This window comes from Macaca mulatta, chromosome 17 (genome assembly GCF_049350105.2).
Source record: "Macaca mulatta isolate MMU2019108-1 chromosome 17, T2T-MMU8v2.0, whole genome shotgun sequence".
NCBI lineage: Eukaryota > Metazoa > Chordata > Mammalia > Primates > Cercopithecidae > Macaca > Macaca mulatta.
The window spans coordinates 7,655,527-7,680,053 of NC_133422.1; the positions used below are offsets into that span (position 1 = coordinate 7,655,527).

Consider the following 24,527-nt stretch of genomic DNA (forward strand, 5'->3'; position numbering starts at 1 on the left):
TCAACAAAAAGAGTCACACTCTGTAACATATTTGAAGAGATTTATTCTGAGCCAAATATGAGTGACCATGGCCCGTGACACAGATCTCAGGAGGTCCTAAGAACACGTGCCCCAGGTGGTGGGGGTGCAGCTTGGTTTTACACATTTTAGGGAGGCAGGAGATGTCAATCAAAAAATTTTAAGAAATACATTGGTTTGGTCCAGAAAGGTGGGACAATTGCAGGGCGTGGGGATGGGGTGGGGGGAGTTGGGGGGAGTGGCATTCCAAGCTATAGGTAAATTTAAATTATTTTCTGGTTGACAATTGGTTGAGTTTGTCTAAAGCCCTGAGATCAACAGAAAGGAATGTCTGGGTTAAGACAAAGGATTGTGGAGACCCAAGTTCTTACTTTCAGAGGAAGCCTTCAGGTAGTAGGCTTCAATAGGCTGTAGTAAAATATTTCTTACCGGACTTAAAGTCTATGTTAATGTTAACGTCAGAAAGGCATAACAAGTCATGTCCGAACCCCACTTCCCAATCATGGCCTGAAACTGTCTCTCAGGTTAAATTTTAAAAGACCCCTGGCTGAGGAGGAAGTCCATTCAGATGGCTGGGGAGAAGGGGGAGCTTAGAATTTTATTTTTGGTTTACAATACATTAATATTTGCTTAAGTACTTAGGGATTCTGCAGTTAGCAAAATAGATAGGATCCCAGCTCTAGGAAGCATACATTCTAAAGGATAGAACCTATAACACCTGCTTTTTTAAAAGCATACCAACTAGAGGACAATTTATTATTGTAACGTCATGAGCACTTGCTTGTTAAAAAATTCCTTTTTTTTTTTTTTTGAGACAGAGTCTAGCTCTGTCACCCAGGCTGGAACACAGTGGCACGATCTCGGCTTACTGCAACCTCCAGCTCCTGGGTTCAAGCGATTTCTCCCGCCTCAGCCTCCTGACTAGCTGGAATTACAGGCACCTGCCACCACGCCCAGCTAATTTTTGTATTTTTAGTAGAGACGGGGTTTCACTGTATTGGCCAGGCTGGTCTCGAACTCCTGACCTCGTGATCCGCCCGTGATCCGCCCACCTCGGCCTCCCAAAGTGCTAGAATTACAAGCGTGAGCCACTGCAGCTGGTCAAAAAATTCTTCTTAATAACTTCTCAGAAGGCTAATACACAAAATAGCCACCTTTACTGAATCCAACCAAACAAAATAACTTATTAACCACAGATTTTCCTACTGCTTTGTATTTTCTGAGGAAAAGAAACACATGCCAGGAAAGCTAAAAGGGATGTGTTTTGTAAAACTCTCAGGCCCTCCAACAGGCTCAATTTAGGTAGGCCTGCCCCAGTCTTCAAATTCTACATGCACAATACATATATATAACTTTTTCAACCAACACTGCTTCCTAAACAGAGGAGAACCTATGAAATGAGACCTGTGATTCTTTTTTAAAAACCTAGAAGCATTTGGATAGAGGAAGGTGGGCCTGTGAACTATGGCCCTGTAAGCAGGAGGGGAAGTTAAATAGTTCTTCATAATACAATTTAAAGATATTTGAATTTTGGGGTGGCAGTCAGAAAGGAAAGAAAGAAGAGGGGGAGAAGGCTGAAGAGCCAACCAGATTACAAGAGCCTGGAGTCCTTCTTTCTTTGATGGTGGCCAAAATGTATTTTAAGGACAGAAATGCCTAATATTCAATGTCAACACTTCTGACATTGCTCCACTGTGAACCCCTTCACCCTCCCCTTCCTCTAAATCGCCTATAAAGCTTACCACACCCATAAAGGCTTTCTGTGAACTCTTTTTTTTTCTTTTCTATTCTTTCCTAGCTCCTGTGAGACACAACTATCCAACAACTGCATCATGGATCTCTCAACCATCCATTTAGCACCTCCTTAGATTGGTCCAAAACTGAACTTATCTCCCCTTCCACACCTCTACCATTAATTGTTTTTAACTGCTGCTTCTCATATCCTCCAACATTCCACTAGCTCATTAACGTCATCATCTATGCACTTGGAATGTGCTAGGTACCCTGCCAAAGGCATTACATGTGTAATTTCTCAAACCCTACTGAACAGGTATGACAATCATTTCCCAAATATTAGGAAATCAAAGTTCTGTCAGGATAGTAATTCTAAGGGTAAGTAATAGAATTAGAATTTGACCCGTTTTAATTCCACAGCCAGCTTACCCAGTACATGTCAATCAATGCCTGAAATCAAACAACCCAGGATTCATCCTTCCCCTCCTTAAGCCTATCTAGTCACTTACCTGGTCCAGCCTCCTAGTCATACGCGTTAAATGCCATGTCGTTTCTCCTTCCACTGCCAGCACACTAGCATTTACTAAGTCCTTACTATGTGGCAATCACTATTCTAAGTAATATACATGTTTTTTCAAGTTCTATCCCCCAAACTCTGAGATGAAAAACCTAAGGAACAAAGAGGTTTCAGTGTATGACAGAGCCTGATTCCACCCCAGGTAATCTGAATAGAGAATCCCTGAGCACTTAACCCCTCCATTATAACAGCCTCCAACTTAGTCTCAATACCGCCCATCTGGAAGCCCACCATCCTCCAGATGCTGCAGATATCTTTCTGGAACGCGAATGTTATCATGACATTCTCCTGCTTAAAATTAGCAGCTCAGTATCACTGACTGGATAAAGTCCAAATTTCTTAATCTGGTATACAAAATCCTTCATTTTTCTGTTCAAGTCAATTCAGTAAATATTTTAGTGACCAATGTAAGCAAGAAAAGGTGCCAAGTGCTCTGAAATGAATACCATACATGTCCCTGACTACTACTTCCACCTTGGACACTGGGTCCTTCGGCCAGACAAGCCCATATGCAAAGCTCATAATACAACAGCCCAAAGATACATGCATTTATTTTTAAGTGGCCTGCGTGCTCCGTGCCTACAATGTACGATATCCCAAATCAATCTGAAGGCTAGGTGCCTACGTAACACCTATTCTTACAGGTCTCCAGGCAGAAATGCTCCCTAAGTTCAAATTACTTCAGGGTAACTAGCGGGATAAAAGCATGGATCAGTTTCCAAATGAGAAAACTTCTGGGCAAGAACTAACCCCTGCCATCAATGGCTGGCATGCAGTAGGTACTTTATCAGTGGCTAAATGAATAAATAATGAAAAAATGTCAAAGCTGATGAGAAGACGAGAGAAACAAGATATATGGAGAATGTAACACACAAGTGGGCCGAATTAAAAGTAATGTTATTCTACTTTGGTTCTCATTTGGCCTACTTTTACCCCATGGGAAAACTCACATGTGGGACTTGGACAAGCTTAAAAAGCCAAAACTTTGTTATTCATGGCTCAACAAAGCTTTGACAAGCCAAAAAGGATACCAGATTCCCGCTTCCTTCTTTACCTGCCAAAGTCCATTTTCTAAAGAGGTGTGGGGGTGGGAATCAAATCTAGCAAAGTAAATAAAATTGATCTACTGAGATCCAACTTCATCAGTGCTGCATCGAAGTACATGCAAAAGAAATATCAAAATCTGTCCTGGGAAGAAGGCCAATTTACAAGTAAGTACTATTGCCGCAAGAATGTGAAATTCTTAAAGGCAGTTCCAATAAGCTGGAGCTCACAAGTGTTCCTCCTCCTGCACCGCCACCGCTCTTCACTCAACTTTGTTTCTGATTTCTGTGATTTTAAAAAGGATAATAAATACAGCAAAGTCCATGCATAAGTGTACTTTAGCTCCTGGCACAAACGAACGTCTGGATTCATAAACTCAACGTAAACTGAAATACTAGAAGAAACACTACATGAGTCAAAAGTCCTTGTTTAAAACGTGGCATAAAGCTTTGAAAAGCGAGTGATGTATTTCCTGAACGATGCTTTGTGTGCAACTGGTTCCAAATCAAGATTCGCATTTTTAAATTACCCACTGGAATATGTCAAATCTATCTCCCACCCTCTCCAGCCTAAAGAGAAAGGTGAGAATTCACAGGCAACAGGCTAGGGCGGAGGGAACGATCTCTCCCTATCCCTTTGCAGAGGAACAAAATCCGACAAAGGCAGCTAGTGCCACTCGCATTGCCGACACCACACACACACACACAGGAAATTTAAACACTCACCCCACCTCTCCCTTCCCTTAAGAAGCAAACGACGCCAAGATCTGCACCGCGGTGGCCGGAACCAGCAAATGCTAACAGCCGGAGGCCGCCCGCCTCCAGGGCTCCTACAGGCGGCGGGCACCGGGCGCCGACTCTCCCTCCCCGACCAGCCCCACACCGGAGTCCACGCCAGCCCCGCAGCCCGGGCGAGCAAAGACAGCCGCGGACGACCAAAGCTCCGGGGCGAGCAGCGGCGCCGCTCCGGCCGCCTCCCGGGGCGCGGCGCTCCTCCACACCCAGCCGACGCCCGCACCTGAGGCGGCTGCCCGCAGCCGGGGAGAGGGCGCGCAGCGAGGCGGGCAGGACAAAGTTACTCACTGGGAAAGCGCGGCTGCCCGGGCCGCGCACGGCCACCAGCTCCCGCTCTCCGCGGCCCGCTGAGGGAGCGGAGAGCCTGCCCGGCTCCGCTCCGCCGAGAATTGCCGCCGCCGCCACCGCGGATTTCCTGGCAAGAAGCAAACTCCGGCCAAGACTTCACTTCTCAACCGCCCCTGCTGCCTTCCCGGGGGCCAGCGCTAAGGCCGAGCGGCCCAACCCGCAGCCGGGCCAATCGGAGGTAGCACAGGGCGGGAGGTGGGCGGACCAGAGGGCGGCTCCACCTATCCGAGAGCTCGGGAGGCGGGCCAGAATTGGCCCGTCACTCCTGGGTTAGAGTGAGACCACTCCGCCCTCGCCGCCCGCCTCCCCCACCCGCCCCGGGCTGTCCCCGCCGCCCGCCTGATTCCCCTGCGGAAGCCCCGGGGGCTAGGTGCCTGTGCGCACCCCGGGCCGCTGCCAGGAGTGGCACTGCTCGGGAAGGAGTGAACATCCAGAGGAATCGCGGGGCGGGGTGGGGGGAGGCTAGGAGAACAGGTGGCGCAGGGAAGCAGAAACGTAGTTGCGCAGGACAGCTGGACAGCTGGAGTGGGGCAGGGTCGGGGCCGGCGGCTAGGGGAGAAGGGCCTATTCGAGAGGAAGCGCACCTGAGGGAGCGTGGCCGGGGCCGGGACAGGGAGCTGGGCGGAGAGCGAGTCTGGGTGGCGAAGGTTGCCGAGGCGGGGGCTGGGCACCTGGGAACAAAGGTGAGGGCGGGTTCCGCAGGTGAAGAGGTTTGAAGAGCCACAGCGGGTAAAGGGAAAGGAAGTCCACAGCCGGAGAGGACGCGCTCTGGGGGATAGAAGGAATCCTAGGACGGAAAGGATGAGGTGGGAAACAGTTTTTTCCCAAACTCTCACTCCCCCAAAAGAGAAAGACATTTCTTTCTTGCCCTTTATTTGACCCAGTTGAGAATGCAACTGCAAGGTCCCCGGTGAGACAAATACCGCCTTCAACCCTCGTATTCTGTCGTGACTCATCTTGCACGTGACCTCCTCCCTCTTCAAGGTGTGTTGACCGACTAGAGCCTAAGCCTGTCGTCCCACAGAAGGCCCAGGAGGCCGGGGTCCCAGGAAGGGCCATCCTGGGTCAACACCGCCCCAGTGGGGGAGTCGGGCCTCTTTCGCCCTTGCCACTGGGAAGGGAAGTGATTTGGGGGCGGCAGGTAAAGCCCCGCTCCTTCACCATCACCTGGGGAAAGGTACCAAGGTTGAGCTGGCGCGCCCGCAGGCCTGTCTGGGCCTCGGGGTAAAGCGGCGCTGGCCCCACCCCCTGCCCCTCCCGCCGTGAGTGGCCTCGCCTGGTCGCCCAGGTGAGCCGCCGGGCCGCGAGCCACCGCCCACCCCGCGTCGGGGCGGAGCCTGGGGGCGGAGCCTGATGCCCCGCCCCGCGGCTGGGCCCTGCCGCGCCGCTGCGGCTCCTCCTCCCTCCTTCCGTCCTCCGCGCCTTCCGTCGGTCTGTCCTTCCTTCCTGCTTCGTCTCCACGCCTCGCGCTATGGGACAGAACCCCCGATCCGCCAGCACCACCTGAGGATCCGGAAACCGCCCCAGCGATGGAAGAGGACCAGGAGCTGGAGAGGTAACGGCCGAGGAGGAGGCGGGCGGAGCGGGCCGCGCCCAAGGGGAGCGGGTGGCCGAGGGGCACGCTGCCCGGCCTGGCAGTCGGGGCCTGACTCGGGGCGCAGAGAAGAATCATGGAGAGAGAGGTGGGGAGGAGACATGAATGTTTCAATGTGAGAGTGAGAGGTGCGCTAGCTATTAAGGAGGGAAGACAAGTTGGGAGACCAGAGTTAAGTATCCGAACTGCCCATCCCCGTTAGAACAGCAGCGTGTAAAATCACGCCCCGGGCCTCTGCTCCCTGAGGACGGTACTGGTGCCTCTGTCCCTGTAACTACGGCTCACGTTCCTTCTATGTACAGTCTGCTCCTAAAGCCACTCATCTGTGCACTGAGCTCTTTTTCTTCCTCCCGCTTGACTCCTGGACCTTCCATTCTCCTAGTTTCCTTCTCTTGCAAAATGGAAGCCGTAGTTGGGCCTGCATATTGATCATCTGTATCCTCTATTTTTATACTAGAGCAATCGGGATTTTTATGCCTTTCAACCCCCTTTTCATCCTCTAGCAGGACCAATCCTATTCTAATCCTATCCCTTGCTTGTGACTCTACCAAAGAATATTTTTGCAAACACTTAAGTTTGTGTTTTTCTAAGAAAACTCCCCTTGTGGCCAGTGTGGATGGTCAAATGGAGCAGGGAAAAACTAGAGGCAATAAATTATTTATTGATAGAGTTTGTGGAGGCAGGAAAATGAGAGGCGAATAATTCTATGTAGCTGGAGTAGATTAATAATAATGCGTTGCAATGTGATATAGTAAATGAAAAAAGGCTAGTTACAAAACAATATTCAGTATGATCTCATTTTTATAAAAAATATGTGTGTAGAAAAATATCTGGATTGAAGACCTCAATGGCTGAAGGCGAGAGGAAGACAGCCCTGGAAATGGTCCAGGCAGCTGGAACAGATAGACACTGTGTGACATTTGTATTGCACGAGGAAGACCATACCCTAGGAAATTCTCTACGTTACATGATCATGAAGAACCCGGAAGTGGAATTTTGTGGTTACACTACGACCCATCCTTCAGAGAGCAAAATTAATTTACGCATTCAGACTCGAGGTACCCTTCCAGCTGTTGAGCCATTTCAGAGAGGCCTGAATGAGCTCATGAGTGTCTGCCAACATGTGCTTGACAAGTTTGAGGCCAGCATAAAGGACTATAAGGATCAAAAAGCAAGCAGAAATGAATCCACATTCTAGTCCCTTATGCAGTATACAAGGAGAACTGTCCTCTAGGATATTCTCTTCCTGATGGTGCAGAACGCAGAATTAGAAGTTTGTGGTTACAGCATACTCTGTCCTTCAGAAAGGCGTGATTCTCGCTGTTGACCCCTCGCAGCTGTTGGAACCTCTGCAAAAACCTCTGTATTCTTCTAATAAATTCCCTCTTTTATTTAAACTAGTTTGACTGGTTTCTGTTCCATGCAACCAAATGGTCCTTGAGGATGACTTTTTTTTTTCTTTTAATTAAGCCAGCATTGAAAATGAGGAAACTGAGCATATCAGAGACCTAGATAAGAACTGTGATCATGGGAATTAAAAGGAGTGTGTATCCATGTCTGTAGTTGGGGTGGTGGGAGTAAGGGAAGAGACAAAAACCATTATCCCAGTTAGACTGTTGTTAGTTTAAAAAAAGAAGGAAAGAAAATTGGGGTGGGGACTTGACTTCTTGCTAAACTTTTTGGCCTTTAAAGAATTGCATCATTTGCTGTGGTTGGTAGACTGGACAAGGGTGGGAATAATTTGAAAGAAGTGTGAGAATTCTGGTTTTACATGAGAGTTTTAAGGAGTAAGGCTCCATCTTTGAGGCATTTACAGGAAATATACCAGTTTACTGCTTGAGTTTCGGGATATTGATACTTAGTCATGATCTAAGTAAGGTAAGATGTTTTGATTATGTTACAGAAGGAGAAAATTGGGATGACTAGATAACATTTTCAGTCCTTAGATAGGTATAGCCTAGGGTAACGTAGAAGAAGCCCTATTTGAGAGAAGGTAAAGCCAAGGAGAAGGAAAATTCCAAGGAAATGACTGTTTTGGAAAACACATATCCCATCCACCAGTGCTCTGTGCTTTGGGGCCTTGTTTATGCTATCCCCTCTTCCTGGGCCAGTCTTACTCCTGCCATACTAAGTGAAAGCTTATGTGTCAGGCCCCCCAGCCTAGTTTGGGTACTTCTTTGTGCTTTCATTACGCCCTGTGTTTCCTGGCCTTGGTATTTACTATGCTGTTGGTAGTGCTTATTTACCCATTATACCAACTTGCAGGTCAACATGATTCTGGTACCTGGAACACCTGACAGGTAGTAGACACTTAGTAAATACTCTATGAATTCATGTAAGTAGTTATGGCCTGCAGCTTTTCAGTCACTCAAACCTGACCTCTTATACTAGCCTGCTGTAGAGCCTACATTTCCTATACTCAGTCAACTTCTTTAAAGATATTTCCATATTTTTGAGCACTAGTATGTTCCAGGCCTTGGGGATAGATATATAGGGATAGTGGATGAGACAGAGTAAGTCCTGTTCTCATAAAGCATGTGTTATAATAAGAGCCCCTTTTAAAAAAAAAAAAACAAAACAAAAAAAACAAAAAAACCTTGTAAGGCTTGCCATAGGACTCACACCTGGGAAGCCAAGGTGGGAGGATCACTTGAGCCCAGGAGACAAGCCTGGGCAACATAGGGAGTCCCTGTCTCTACAAAAAAATTAAAAAGCTATCCCGGCATGGTGACACATGCCTGTAGTCCCAGCTACTTGGGAGGCTGAGGCAAGAGGGTATCTTGAACCCAGGAGGTTGAGGCTGCAATGTGCCATGACCACACCACTGCATTCCATCCTGGGTGACAGAGTGAGACCCTGTCTCAAAAAATATATATAAAATTAAAAACTTGTAATTCTGTGAAAGCAGCAAATGTAGGGTCAAGATAGAAAACATGAGAAAGGAATCTGCTTTAGGCATGGAAGTTAGGAAAGGTGTTCTAGAGATTACAGGAAGGGAGAGAGCTGGCTGTGCAAAGAGAGAAAATGCATTCTGGGGGTATAGCATGTGCAAAGGTCCTGAAGCAGAAAACTGGTGGCGTGAGGAACTGAAGATATTGAAAGAAGATTTGTATGTTTTTGTAGCACAGTAGACAAGGAGAAGGGCCGGTCCCTCTGGAGTCCATGGGAGGAAGAGACGGGGTAGTAGAGATTTTGGATTTTAAGCACAGTGGGAATGGCATCTTCATTACTTTGATTACAGTGTTGGGGGAGATGAATTATGGGGAGGCTGGAGTAGTAGCAGAGAGAGACACTATAAAGAGTTGAAGTGGCCTAGAAGGGTAGAAGCTAATGATGGAGAAGAGAAGGTAGGTTTGAGGTATATTTTAGAATTGAATTGGCACAGAATTGGTACACCTCAGGCATTGAATGTGGAAGATGAAGAATCAAAGATGACTACTGCCTAGCTTTAGGGCCAATTACTGAAATTGAAAAGCTTAAAATGGAAAATAGATTGGGAGGTGGAAAAGATAATAGGAATCAAAAGTTTCATCTTTGAACATTGTAAGCAGTGGCTATGTGAGTTGGAGATCGTGGAAGAGATCTAAGCTGGAGACAAATTTTGTGAGTCCTTGCCATTAAGATGACATAAATTGATTAAAAAAAAAAAAATAGAGGGTGACAAAGAAGTGGGCCCAGAACCAAGCCCTAGGCAACTTCAGTATTTAAAGTTTGGGTGAAAGAAGAGTTTTAAAGATAAGAGTATTTATAAGTTTGGGTCAGTGTGATGGTAGGAAAGTGCAAAAGTAGGGTGTGGAAGCCAAGGGTTTCAAATAGGGAATAGAAAAATGTCACCTGCAGTTAACATGGAGGTCACTAGGCAGTAGCAGCATTAATTTACTGCCTAAGAGGAGTAAACATTACCACTCATACAGAGGAATGGCTTAGTTTGGTTTTCCAATAAAAGAAGCACATGAAGACATTGGAAGAGGTGAGTTTAGGTGGGAGCAGGGATGTTACAGGGCAAGGATACAGAATATTCTCTTATGGTGATAGTAAGAAATTCTGGAAAGTCAATGTTTAAGGGCATTAGCCTTTGAAGATAAAAGGAAGCTTAAAAAGGATGTGGAAAAGGATTAAAAACTTTTTTCCTCTCCCAAAACTTTGCCTGTGGGAATAGTAAACAGAATTACTTACATGGAGTTTAATTCCTCTGAACCAAGGCCTGTCAGGAGATGAAAACAAAGTTTAATTAGTGGACAGCAAGGTACAGACTGATGATAGCAGATGAAGTACAGTGGGAAGCACACCCAGAGGCGACCGCTCACCACATCACGACTTCATTGCACCTAAAAGGATTTAGACTGATCATGTAGCATTCTGTCTTGAATCTCTTTAGGGTGGCCATAAACTCACAGGTTCATAAAAAACACCTGCAGAAGGCAGTTGGGTGAAGGGAAGAAACTGAGAACAGGGTAGGCAGGTTAACCAAGAGTCTTGTATATGTGAAAGGAATCTGCATAAAGTCTGTAGGGACCTGAGGGAAAGCTGAGTTGGTCCAAAAAGGACCAGGGAGACGAATGTGAATCATACTCATACGTACTGTGAAAAGTTAATCCGCATCTGATTTGCACTCCAATAACATTTTATTCTAAATAAACTCATGCCAGTGATTCAAGATCAGAAGTTCTCTTCAGCTGTAAAGTACTATGACTTTTAAAAAGCTGATTATTAAATAATATTATATACCAAAAGCTTTTAATATATAGTAATTCTGAGTACTTGCTGGCACTTTCTATTTTCAAAGTACTTTACAAGCTAATTATTTATAAATTGCATATAGCTGTAACATTTAAGTACTCTAATTAGTTGGCATAATGCACAGGTTCACACAGAATCTCTAGAGATGGAAAGGTGTCTACATACGAAGTGGTCTTGCATCTCAAGAGACAGGAAAGCATATCAAGTTCCATGGCCTACCGCCCACCAGCCGCCTTTTAGTTGCCCTTCAACATATTATTCAGATTTTAGATGGTCTCCAGATCACTAGACAAAAGTCATCTTTTTGGTTAGCGTTATTTAGAGTCATTCTTTGTAACAACCTTTAAACTGGGATCTTGGAAGTTTACGCATCTGCTTTCAAGTACTTACTAAGACCCCCAAACCCAGCCTTTTTTTGCTCGAATTCTTAATGTTGCTATTTTATTTTGCTGCTTTATAAACTATCCTGGTACAGTTACTGTGTGTCTGTTTTTTTTGTTTATTTTTTCCTCATGATGAAATTCTTCTCAAACTTGGATTATTAGATCTCTAATTATTTAACTATACAGTAAGTATGTACCTAATAGTAGCACAGTCCTGAGAAATGGTGGAAATAAGAGACTATGAATCTGTCCTGAAAATCCTTCTGTGGTTTTGGAGAAGGCAGACAAGAGCTGTACACATGAAAAAGAAAACCAGTTGTACTGACAATGAAGTTCCCGAATGTGCAGTGTAGAGTATTACATGATGAATTCAGGATGGGATGGGTGAAAGGCACTACTGAAACTTCAATTCTTTCATGAGCACCCATTCTGTCAGCCAGTGAAGATGGCAAAAGAATTGGCGGCTTATAAAATACTAATAACAGGAATAAATGGTTTCCTTTCTCTCAGTGTAAGAGAGCTGTTAAAGATTCTTGAGCGAGAACTGCCATAAAGTTTTAGTTTTTTGTTTTTTGTCCCATGCCCGTGTGCAGAATGGGTAAGTGGAAGGAAACTGGAAGAAGCAGTGAGCTGGGGACATTTGTAATAGTTCAGGTATCATGTAAGGAAGGCATACTTGTAGGATAGGAGATAAAAGGATGGATACAAAAAAAAATGCTTAAACAAAAAAAGTAACTTAGAGACAGATTCTATAGAGGAGTAATAGAAGAGTTGTAGATGACCCCAAAGGCCCCATATCCAGGTTCATTTACCCCTTTGTTTATCCTACCATTCCCTCACAACCAAAAACCGGTAAGGCAGGATTTATCATTTCTTCTCTCTAACTTGTCCTTACTAATAGGAGTTAGTGGGTGCAACCACCCTTACCTCCTTCCCAAACCCATATCAGAAGAATTCATGTCTTTTACAAGGATATGAATCCAGGGCTACCAATATGAAAATTGAGAGTTGAGGGGAGGAGATCAGGGCAGTGAACAGCTTGGCTCTTGCAGTCTGCACTCACCAAGTTGCTTGCTTTACAGGGAATGTTTTCATTAATTCGTTCCATAAATATTGAGCACATACTACATGGAGGCACAGTTTAGGGGCCAAGGATACGGCAGTGAACAAGTTGACCCACATGCAGTTTTTTTTTTTCTAATGGCAGAGTTGGACAATAAAGAAACATGCAAACAAATTTAATTTCAGGTAGTAAAATAATGATGACAAGGAGAAGACACTGAGATTAAGTAGTTAAGGAAGGCCTTTCTGGGGAGGTGACATTTGAGCAGAGAAATACAGGAAGAGAGAGACCAAGGATAAAAGAGAATGAGCCCAGAATTTTTTTAAAAACCTGAGCTTAGATTATTTAGCAATGAAAGCAAAATTATGAACCTTTCTAGAGGAATAAATTGTGTATTTCAGCCTTGTATGTGTTTATAACTTTTATTAGTGCCTAAATTTATATCATCTGTCTTTAATCTGTATATGTATTTACCTAACAATTACAGTAAAGAATATGGAACTACTCTGTGGGAAGGAGGATATGTAGGACATTGGAGGTGTTTTTGGTTGGCTGATATATGTATGTATATTGCAGGGCTTATTTTAATTGAAAAAAAAATTTTTTTTAAGAAAAGTACACTTTTTTTTTCTTTTTTTGAGACAATTGCACTGTTAACCAGACTGGAATGCAGTGGTGCAATCTCAACTCGCTGCAGCCTTGACCTCCCACGCTCAAGCAGTCCTCCTACCTCAGCCTCCTGAGTAGCTGAGACTACAGGCATGTGCCACCATGCCTCACTAATTTTATTTTATTTTTTTGTGGAGATAGTCTCACTGTGTTGCCCAGGCTGGTCTCAAACTCCTAGACTCAAGTGATCCTCCCACCTCAGCCTCCCAAAGTGCTAGGATTATAGGCGTGAGCCACTGTGCCCAGCCAAAATAGACCTTCTTTAGGAATAGAAGTTAATGTGTGTGGAATCCTGAATATCTTTTCAGTAAGCATAGGCATAGCAAACTGAGGCAGTATAACATTGGAATTAAGAGCTGTTGGACTCACAATGCCTGGGTTTTGATCCTGGCTCTAGACGTTAGCCATGAGACCTTGGACATACTGTTTAATATCTTTGTGCCTGAGTTTCTTCTTCTGTAAATCGGGATAAGAAGAATACCATATAGGGATGTTACAACTGTTACTTTAGATAATATTCAAAGTGCTCGGGAATGTTAGCTATTAGTGTTATTATTGTAATATCATTGATGTTGAGCAAGCTGGGTTGGTTTATAGTCCTTCAAAGTGAAAACTTGGAAACAAAAAACCGTAGTAGCCTGTGTTATTTTTTTCTTTTCTTCCGTCTATAATACGATTTGAGGACCCTTGTATGGAAGGTTATCAGTCTGTTAAAGCCATAGCTTTTAAGAGAAATACTTTAAAATAGCATTCTCATTAATAGGATATTTTAAAAAATCACAGACGAATTGTGTTTCTCCTCTTTGAAAAAAAGAAATTAAGATTCTGATGGAACATTCATAATCTTCCTTAAGCCTTAAGATAAAGGTTAAGCAGAAAGAAAAGCAAGTTCTATAGCAGATGGATACCTGGCTTGGTGCCAGGTATCTGGACTATTGGTAGGAAGCCAGGGCTCAATCTAGGTCAGTTGGTTGTAAAAACTGCATTACAAAGACTATATTTATTTATTTTTTGAGACGGAGTCTCACTCTGTTGGCCAGGCTGGAGTGCAGTGGTGCGATCTCAGCTCACTGCAACCTCCGCCTCCCGGGTTCAAGAGATTCTCCTGCCTCAGCCTCCCGAGTAGCTGGGACTACAGTTACCCACCACCACGCCCAGCCAATTTTTGTATTTTTAAGTAGAGACGGGGTTTCACCATATTGGACAGGCTGGTCTCAAACTCCTGACCTCGTGATCTGCCTGCCTCGGCCTCCCAAAGTGCTGGGATAGCCACCGCTCCCAGCCTGACTTTTTTAATCTAGTACTGTTTCTCTGTATATTCCCTGTTCATTACGCAAGGCACTTAGCATATCGCAAAAAGAAAAGCTACCTTGGTGTTTTTCTGAGTTTTACATTCCTGACTTAAGTCAAACCTCAAAAAAATTATGAATAATGCCCCCACCAATTCTGTTAAAAAGGACTCCAAGAGAAAATCCAACAGCCTGGAGCATCTAATCACGCAGAGACTGAACTAGTTGGCTTAAACAACAGCTTGGGGTTACAATTTTTGTTGTTTTTTTTTTCATGGGTGGGAGAGACTTTCTTTTTCTCTGCCGACCTCTTTCAAGGCAGTGTTGTCTAGAGGCGAAGGGCAGGGACTCTGAAGTCAGAGGGCCTGTTGGCTCCACACTTCCTATCTTATGAATGTGGGCAAGTGACTTAACCTTTCTGAGCCTCAGTTTCCTTACCTATAAAATTAGGCTAATAATGACACCTACTTCATAGGGCTATTGTGACAAATAAATGAAGTAAAGCACTTAGCACAATTTCTAGCACACTTAAATACTCAAACATTAGCTATTGCTATTGATATATATGGTTGTTGTTTAAGCCAGTTAGTGGGAGTTAAACTAATGATCTTCACAGTACAGACTGTGTCGTGTTATCCATAGGAGCCCTCCTGGCTGGCTTGCATGAGCTGCCTGCCTCCCCCACCTGCCCCACCCTGCTCTCTTCCCAAAGCATCACCTGTGACTCTGCCACACTGGCCTTCTCACTTCTTTTATCCATATAAGCCTAACATTGCCATCTCAGGGCCTTGGCACTTGCCCTTTACTTCCCGAACCTCTCTTCCCCTAAATCTTCACATGGCCTGTCTGTTTCCAAAGTCGTTTGCTCAGAGAGACCATCCTTGACTGGGCATTAGTCCACTGCTGCATAACAGATTATCCCAAAACTTAGTGGCTGAAAGCAACAAATACGTCTCAGTTTCTGTGGGTCAAGAATCTGGGTGGAGCTTAGCTGGGTGATTTTGACTCAGGGTCTCTGACAAGGCTGTAGTCAAGATGTCATCCAGGCTGCAGTCTTGAGGATTGCGTGGGAGAGGATTTACCCACAAGCTCACTCATGCTTCATGCCATGGCAGCTGGCTTCCTGCCAGAGCCAGGAAGACAGAGTTAGAGAGAACCCAAGACAGAAGCCAGTCTTTTTATGCCCTACTCTCAGAAGTGGCATCCCATTGCCTCTGCTCTATTCTGTTGGTTAGACAGGAGTCGTTAAGTCCAGCCCACACTTAAGAGGAGGGGAGTACATGAGGGTCTGAATACTAGGAGGTGGGGATCCTTGGCACCATCTTAGCGGCTGCTTACCCATCCACCTTCTCTAAAGTGGCAGGCACATCCACATACAAACCTCCATCACTCTCTATTCCCATACCTTGCTATATTCCTTCATAGTACTCATTGTCAACTGACGTTATATTATATATTTATATATTTATTGTCTAATTCCACTTGAAAAATGTCTCCTTGGTGACAAGGGCTTTGTCCTTGTTTGCTTCTGAACCCCGAGCACTTAAAACTGGGCACACAGTAGGCTTTCATTGGTGTTTATTCAGAAAGTGAGTGAATATATGCATGATTACATAGCAGTGTCAGAGTATGAGTGCCACAACAGGAAGAAGGACTGATGATTTATAATGACATTTTTTTGTACACTTATTAGCTGACACTTGCAACTCAGAAAGCCACCACAGTAACAAGCTTCAAGAAGACAAAAAATTCTTGAGTGAGACAAGGAACCATGCCTATCCTATGGCTTCAGTGGGAGGAGGAGCTGGGGGGAGGCATGGGTAAGCATCATAGAGAGCCTTGATAAAGATGGTTATGCTTTATATTCTGTATGATTTTTGTCTTCTCTGTGTCCTCAAGAGCCTCTAACATTACTGTCTTCACCACCTTGATCCCATGCTTCATCCGTTATCTTGCCTCTCTATTGGTCTAAAAAGGTAGAGTATCTCCCACTTGAAGTTGATTGATGGACATTTTTACTTTGCAACAGCAGTATGGGAGAGTGATATGGATTTTCCTTGGGATCTTGTCCCCACAGAACTCTAGTAGAGAAAAAGTTTTAGGATTGTTGTTTTGAGTACCGTGAAGTGGAATTTAAAGGATTTGATTCCAAGGTATGCTGTCTTTTCAATTCCAAATAGTACACTCATTTCCTAACCAGCTGTCTCGTAAATCTATGCCATTTACTACAAATAGCATTGCTTTGGAAAAATAACAGAAGGCGTGCGTTTGTTTTTCCAGCAGCTATTTAAGGTCCATTTGTCTTCCAGGTACCAGGAGTGCAAAGACGAATCTCATTTCATGCCTGCCTTCACAGAGTTTGCAATCTGACTAGACCAAAGAGCTGTGTAGTATTGAATTCCTGAAGGATAGGTGTCATTTCTTCTAACTCTTTTACCTCATTAGAATTGCAGCACCCCTCCCGCCCCCCAGCACTCCTACCTTGTAGTATTTTTTCTATAGCACTTACCTTCCAATATATGAGATATATAATTTACCTATTTATTGTATTCTTTACATATTGCCTTTCCCTCTACTCCTCAAACACACACACTGTAACATAAGCTGCGTGAGAGCAGAGATTTTTGTTTGAATGTTCACTGATGTATCCACAACCCCTGGAACCATGCCTGGCTCACAGCAGGTGTTCAAAAAATGTTTATGAAATGATTGACTCTGTATTGTTTTTTCATTAAATACCCCAAGAGCTGAACTTGAATTTGAAAAGGGAAATAACTATTCTATAAGCTTCGAATTGAGAACGACAAATTTGTGGTTGTGTGTCTTCAACTCCATAGTCTGTCACACGTAGATGACAAAAGACTGGGCCTGTCCAGGAGGAGTCAGATCTAGAGGTTCATTTAGGCAAAGGGTGACCAGAGCAGGCAAAGATTGAGTGCCAGAGGAGTAGCCTATGCAGTAGGAACCAAGCAGATCTGATAGATATTGCCAGGTAGATGACTCCAGAGGGGTCACCTGAGCTAAGAATTGGGCATGTTATTATACACTCGTAAGAAGGCAGAGCTTTGTATCTCCAAGGCCAAATTTGGCTGCAATGCATCTCACGTTAAGTGAGAACTGACCCCTCCAAGGCTGACAATATTGGTTTTGTGAGCACCTGTTCTACCCATATACCTACTGCGTGGTTTCAGATTTGGGGAATTCCCAGACCGATAATATTTCAAAAAAATCTAATGGGGTGAAAGGATGTGGGACTGCTTATTTTGCCCTTACTTTGTGAAATGGACTTTCCCTCACTTCGGTGAAAAATTACCGGAAATCCCAGTCTTTATTTAGGTGACCTGAAGCACTTGGAGGCCAAAACAAAGACTTAAAGCATTCAATAATTTGATGTCTGTTGTGCCATTTTTATCTTGTTAGCTCCACAATAAATTGAACAGAGTCTTGGCCTTTTCCCTTGGGTCCCCGTGAGCATTTGTGTACAACTGTTAATAAGTTACATGGGATCTAAGAATAAATTTTCATTGGAATTCCGATTTCAAGTGAAGGATCACCCAACATTGCGATCCCTCATCTAACATTATTTCAGATCCTGAGTTGCTTCTTTGCTCTGCGTACTTAAACATAAGTCCTGGTGCTTAGAATACTTAACAAGGGGTTTTTGTTGCTGTTGTTTCCAAAAGTGATTAATATAAAATTGGTAATGTAAAATTAATATAAGCTTCATTTATCACTTCATTCCCTGAAGATGAGGCGTAAAAGAGTACCATTATCATGTTCTTGTCAAAGTAAATGAGTTGGATTTATATTATTTATCAGACCTTGTAATTGAAGCCTTCTAGATTTGATACTACAGTTTTATTTCTGCTTTTTGTTTATTGGATTGTTTACATGGGGAAGATTGCAGTTTGTCCTTAAATGGATGGAAAATATTAGGGATTCTAGGGGCTTATGATTAGAAACTTACGATTCGTGTGTTTATATGGCAGAGATTGCACTTTGTCCTTAAATGGTTGGAAAACATAAAGGATTCTAGGAGTTTATGATTAGGAACTGTTGTGCTGAAAATGTCTGTCTTTAGAAGTGTTAGCTTACAGGTGTGTCACTGTCTTCTGCCCAGACTTGTAGCAAGCAAGCAGAGGATTCCCTTCCTATTTGCTTGTTCTAATAAGTTGGTCCCCATTGGAGAGCAATGAAAGATCAGAACAAGCCAGAACATGAGGAGGCCAACTAGGCTTATTCCTGGCCAAAAGCAGACAGTCTAACAGACACGTAACTGTGACTGTAAAGTAAGAAGACTGATTTGCCTCACCAGGTAGGAAAACCAGTTTAATCCTCCTTCAAGGCAGATAGTGTCTTTTCCCCTTTATAGAAAACAACCGAGACCTGGGGAAGTTAGGTAACCAGCCTAAGGTTATATGACTAGTAATTAGATAGGAACCCAGGATGGCCTGACTCCACAGACTCTGCTTTATTTTGACACATAGTCTCACTCTGTCACCCAGGCTGGAGTGCAGTGGGGTGACCTTGGCTCACTGCAGCCTTGACCTCCTGGGCTCAAGCAATCCTCCTACCTCAGCCTCCTGAGTAGCTAGGACCATAGGTTCAAGCCACCAAGCCTGGCTAATTTTTGTATTTTTTGTAGAGATGGGGTTTTGCCATGTTGCCAAGCCTGGTCTTGAACTCCTGAGCTCAAGCTATCCACCCGCCTTGGCCTCTCAAAGTGCTGGGATTAGTCATGAGCCACCACTCCTGACCAACTCAGCTTTTAATGGGCATGACGTCATCAATGTTACCTGCCTTGGACTCACATGAAGCTAACAGCTTTGCCAGAGCATATGCTCCAAGCAGTTCAGTTTAAGAGACAAAATTGTTGGCCTAGCTGAAACATGTTGGAAATGGAACTGTTCTCTGTAAATTTTAAACGTGAAAAGAATCAAATGAATGAGAGAGTAACTTGTTAAGAACCCAAATAAAGGTTTACTGATAATACTTGGTTTGTGAAAATACCATTTTTCATATTATTAAACCTTATTAGCATTATCTTTAAATATGTTCATTTTAACTTTTTCATCTAAATTGTGCCAAAGCAGCACTTGATCATCCTCAAAATATAGAAACTGTTATTCACGGATTGAATGAAATAAGGGTATGTGTTTTTTGACAGAACTCTGGATATGAAGTTAGAAAGCTCTGGGGTGGAGTCAGCTGTGTCCCTTACTGGTTGACCTCAGACAAGGCAGTCTCCCTGAGCGTTAGTTGCTTAACCAATAAAAGGGAAACAGAAACTTTAAGGGTTCGTCTCAGCCTCGGTGAGGTAATATATATTATTCTGTAAATTGCTGTGCACATGATATTTTAGTTAACATACATAACTATGAATAGTATATCTATGATTACTATTGAAATTATAACTGTAAAGTGATAATTTTAAAAAATTCTTAAAATAACAGATTTGTTCAGTGCTTTATAGTTACAAAGTAACTATAAATTATATTAAATATATATTTTATATATATTTTTATATATATATAAATTATATTTAATCCCCTTAAGAATATTGAAAGGTTAGTAGAAATATCTTCATTTTAATCACATAGCTCTGTGACCTTGAATATCACAGGATCACAGAGCTAGTAGGTGCAGAACTGGGACTCATTTTCTCACTGCTGTATTGTGGCTGCTTTCTTATTCTCTTAAGGTTACTTGATGGTGTCCTAGATTTAAAATTATAAAGGAAGAACTGCATAATCAGTCTTCTAAAAGCATTGAGAGGTGTTTTAGGGATTATATAAAGATAGAACAGTTACTGAGTAAGTCTATTCAGTCTGGATTTTTCAGGTAAGAAATTCTGCTCTGAAGCTTGTGTGTTGCAGATCACAATAATCATAGACACATCACATAGCTTGGGATAGTGTTAGTGTTGGTACTCACAGTGTTGTCCTCTAAAGGTAATGATCCTGGGCTAAAATATTATAATTATAATCTGTCTCATCATTTCTCCCCAGGGTGGCCATACATGCCATCTAGGCTTTGAGAGGAAAAAAATAAATATAGGTAATTTTGAGTTAAATTTTCAAAAACCAGGTATTATTTAGTGTTAGGCAAGTTGTTAACTTCTCTAAACCATAATTTCCTTGGCTTTATATGACAAAGTTAAACCAGATGGCCTCTAACATTTGAGAAACTTTTCCCTTATATTTTTTAATAATATAGATTGTATTTAATGGATCTTTACCTGAACATTTTGGTTCAGGCGATTAAAATGAAAATTATAGCAAAAAGATCCTTGAAACTTTTCTAAAAACACTGGGCATATAGGAATTAATATAGTATATGTCCCAGTTTCTATCAAGCAAACAGTAAGAGAGAACTGTAAATTTAGGGGTCTAATATTTCAGATGAGATGTGAAAGTATGGTCCCAAGCATTTGTACTGAAAATGCAGTGCCCCTTTTTTGGTAAGCGTAAGAGTGTATTAGACTTTGGGAGGAAGCCAAATTATGCTGTTTGGATATCAGCATGATCTGTCTCTCAGAATTTTCCCCTGCAGTCTCAATTGGGTACCTATTCTATTTTTAACTTAGTTCTAAACTCTTTGTTAGCATTGCTCCATCCAATTAAACTGCAGCTGCTGTTCCATTCCCTAAGGATTGTTTATGTTTCAGTGGATGAGATGGTCCTAATATATATGGCTACTTAAAGTACAGTTTTAATTCAGGGACAAGAAAATATTGTGTTTTAAGTTTTTGATATTTTGTAAAACAATGCATAAACAAACATTGGCTCTAGAATATGCTTTCACATTTCCCTTGTTGGTTATATCATCACATATGATTTATAAGTCTCTGAATGATAAAGTGTGGTTTGCTGGGTTTTGGTTGTCTTGCAGCTGGTTTCTGATGCCAAAATCATCGATTATATTACTCTCTGTGGTTCTTTTGGCAGCTGATGTGTTGTTGGTATGATAAGTGGTATGATATAAAGGTAAAGTTTGGATTAATCGTAATGGAATTTTCCATGCCTTGGGTTTTTCTCCTATAGAGATTAGTCTCCGTGAGCTGCTTCCTTCCTTTCAGTTAATCTCTGCAGCCTTTCTAGTGGTTCCTCCTGTGCTGTTGAATTCAGCATCTGTAAGAATGTGTTTGCATTGTACCAGAGCTCTACAACTTTGGCCAGCTAAGAAGGAAGCATCTCTGGGATCTTTGAATGTCACTATAAAACCTTATTTGCACAGTTGTGCAGTTTTGGCCGACTTGTTCAGTGGACCATCTAAGTTCATCACTTTGAACTTTTGTAAACATTTTCCTTAAAGGGATGCTGCTCTCAAAGTTAGGTTTATGTATATGTTTAACCGCTTAACTCTATTAATTACTCCTTTATATAAATATAGAGTTTTCCCCAAAAACACATGTATATATGTTAACTAAGTTTTTTAAATTGTGAAATGGGATTTAAAATTACCTTGTCCTACTTAATTTCATTGCTGTATAAATTGGCACCAGAAAAACAACTTGAAACTTGACAGTGCAGGGTTTAAAGAGTTAAGAATTTACCGGTGGATTTTAATACGTTAAAAACTTTTTTTTTTTTTTTTTTTTGAGATAGGATCTTGCTATGTTGCCCAGGCTGGCCTCAAACTTTTGAGATCAAGTGATCCTCCCACATCAGCCTCCTGAGTAGCTGGGACTACAAGCATGTGCCACCACACTGGCATACATTTTTTTTGTGTAGTATATTTTTGTAGTTAATTATTGATGTAGAAAATACTGTCTATGTATATATGTACTATTTTTTCAAAATCTCTCCCTGCCAGTGTGTGGAGGAAACTACCATATCCCTCAAAGCCATGTTTGATGCCTAGAGTGTGAAAGACAGAAAATGCCTGGTGATCAAGATGAGGCCTGGTCTGGCAGGCAGTCCCCCACGGCAGGCGGGAGGCACGATCGCTCTAGAGTGGGCTACACCCTCTATTTCACTGGCTCTTCATCACCTCTTGCCTCTAAGGCAGGACTCTGCCTTGCACTTAGCGGCCGCAGGGCTGTCACTGAACCTGTGATGTCTGTGGAGAGCAGGCTTTCTCTTCTTCCCATCTCATTGTGTATTGCTGGATTTCTAAGAATTAGAAGTATACATATGTTTTCTTCCTGGGGTTAAAAATGACTTTATTCAGGTGACGACAGGTAAATTATTTTATCTTGAAGTAGCATTTTCAAGAGACGAATTTCTAAGTGTTTTTAAATGAAAACACTTTAAAGAGCATGAAGTGATGAGATGCCAAAATCCTACACATTCTAGAACTTTCTTTTATTTTATTTTTTTCTATTCCTTGCTCTTAGCTCTGAGTATAATTTATAATCATTTGATGAATCAGAGACTGAAATCTACAAGGGGTAGACAGCTTGTTTTCTAGCAGATTACTACAGCCTTGACACGCTGAAGAAAATAGCTTCAGCAGGCTGACCAGACTTTCTGCTGAATAGGCCATCCTCAGGGCTGAGATCCAAGAACTCTGAGGTATTGTTTAGGACAGTCTACAGAGAACTGCAGATGATTTGTATCAAATAAAGCTCTTTTAGGATTAAGAGAGTGATTTACAGACCACGCTTTTGGTGAGGTGGTTTTTCTGGTATGTGGTGTGTTTATCAAAGAACAGTACACCTACCAAACTTCTCCCTCATTTAAAAAAAAAACTGTAGAGGCAAACTTTAGAGGCTTGTATTGTAATGTTTTTTGTACAACTTCTGTGATATTTTTCCTGTCTACGTTTTGAACAGCTGTTTGGTGAGAGTCTGAATTTTATTTTTTATTTCTGCTTTTTGGTCTTCTGCCATTTTTCCTATCCTTTACTAAATTCAAGCAGCTGCCATATTAGCTTTTCTTTGCTGGATATTGGCTCCCTTCCACACCCATCTTTCTAGACTTTAAATCCCTTTTTCTTTTGCAGTTTTGTTTTCATCAGTTTTGCTCTCGAGAGCATCTGTTATCTTAAAGAGATAACAAAATACATTTTACTGAGTAAAAGAACTCAAGAATTATTTGACCTTATATTCTCTGTGTGGATTTTTCCCCCAACTAATATTTCAGAAGAGCGTAGACTGTAATATTTTTAAACCTAACATTTGACCTATCAACAGATCTGCCCTTCCTGTTATTGTATTGTCCATGGGCTTTTCTATTCAGAGTTTACTATTTCCTAATTAACCCTATCACCACCACCCCACAAAGTTATTTTCAGTAAGAGATGCTTTTCTTCATAGCGCATATAAAAATTTACCATGGCACATTTACTCAGGTTTTATAATATGAATTGAAAAAGAATCACTGTATTTTCTGTATCAGGATTTAAGAATAAATATTTGTAAAAATACTTGCTGCTTTGAAAATGAAGTCAGTAGACCCTATAGTGAAGTAGGTGTCTTATGAACTGAGAAATAAGTTTTCCCTAGGAACTAAATGTTAAGAATTAACCCACATTTTAACCAAAGAAGTGATCTCTCTGTAACAGTAATCCACTCTCAGTGGCCATTTATAAATGGGTAGTTGCAGATTTGAGAATGTTGATGTCCAGGTGAGGGGACTTGAGTTTTGTCTTTGCCAGAGCCGTTCTTGTCATGATAAGCACCATTAAATATTGCTGCTCTACTTGCCCCTCTCACTAGACTGAGCTTCTTGAGGACTAGGATCATGCTTTGTAATAGAGCTGTGGTGTAAGGGTTAAGATCCTGGGGCCTAGAGTCAGATTGCCTGGGTTCACATCCCAGGCCCTATCATTTATTGGCTATTGCGGCCTTTGGTAAGTTTCTTGACTTTTCCTTATTTTCTTCTTATTTCCTTACCTGTGAAATGGGAGCTACATAAGTTGTGAGGATTAGCGGTAAGGTAAATGGTACATAAGTACTGTTACCATTATAATTTTTCATCATGTCCCAGTGGTGCATGTTAAATGCATATTAGAACTGTATTCAAAGGAGAATTGCGTGGACCCTGGATGAGGAGAGCAGCCCTATATATCACAAATGCATAGATGCCTCTGTCAGTGGAGATCCAGTGCTCAGTGCAATTCATAACCCAGGAAACACCCTCCTCATGTTTTGACCTGCATCCTTGAATGAAAGGAAACTGTGTTTAAATATGTGAAGATTGTACCAATGTTGACTTTCCAGTGGACACTACTTTAGAGTATGGAAAGGTTTTGGGCTGCAGAAAAGTTAAAAAGAGAAAAGACATTAACTTTTCAAATCCTTCATCTTGGCATGAATGCAGTAGATCCTT

The 24,527-nt window shown here is 42.4% G+C and overlaps 2 protein-coding genes across 4 annotated transcripts in view; one reads left to right on the top strand and one right to left on the bottom strand.

Moving 5' to 3' along the window:
* LNX2 (ligand of numb-protein X 2) overlaps positions 1 to 4,663 on the bottom strand; it is a 76,446-nt gene extending 71,783 nt beyond the window's left edge. The window contains exon 1 of one of the 3 annotated variants that reach the window (XM_077973637.1): positions 1 to 4,663. This exon is cut by the window's left edge and continues 26,293 nt beyond it. The gene's annotated coding sequence lies outside the window, so the exon portion shown is untranslated. 3 annotated transcript variants of the gene reach the window in all.
* A 1,261-nt stretch (positions 4,664 to 5,924) lies between these two features.
* On the top strand, positions 5,925 to 7,506 carry POLR1D (RNA polymerase I and III subunit D). Its single transcript, NM_001257459.1, has 2 exons — positions 5,925 to 6,070; positions 6,932 to 7,506. Exons 1-2 carry the CDS (start codon positions 6,045 to 6,047, stop codon positions 7,305 to 7,307), a joined length of 402 nt encoding a protein of 133 aa, NP_001244388.1. The 5' UTR covers positions 5,925 to 6,044; the 3' UTR covers positions 7,308 to 7,506.
* The last annotated feature ends 17,021 nt before the right edge of the window (positions 7,507 to 24,527 follow it).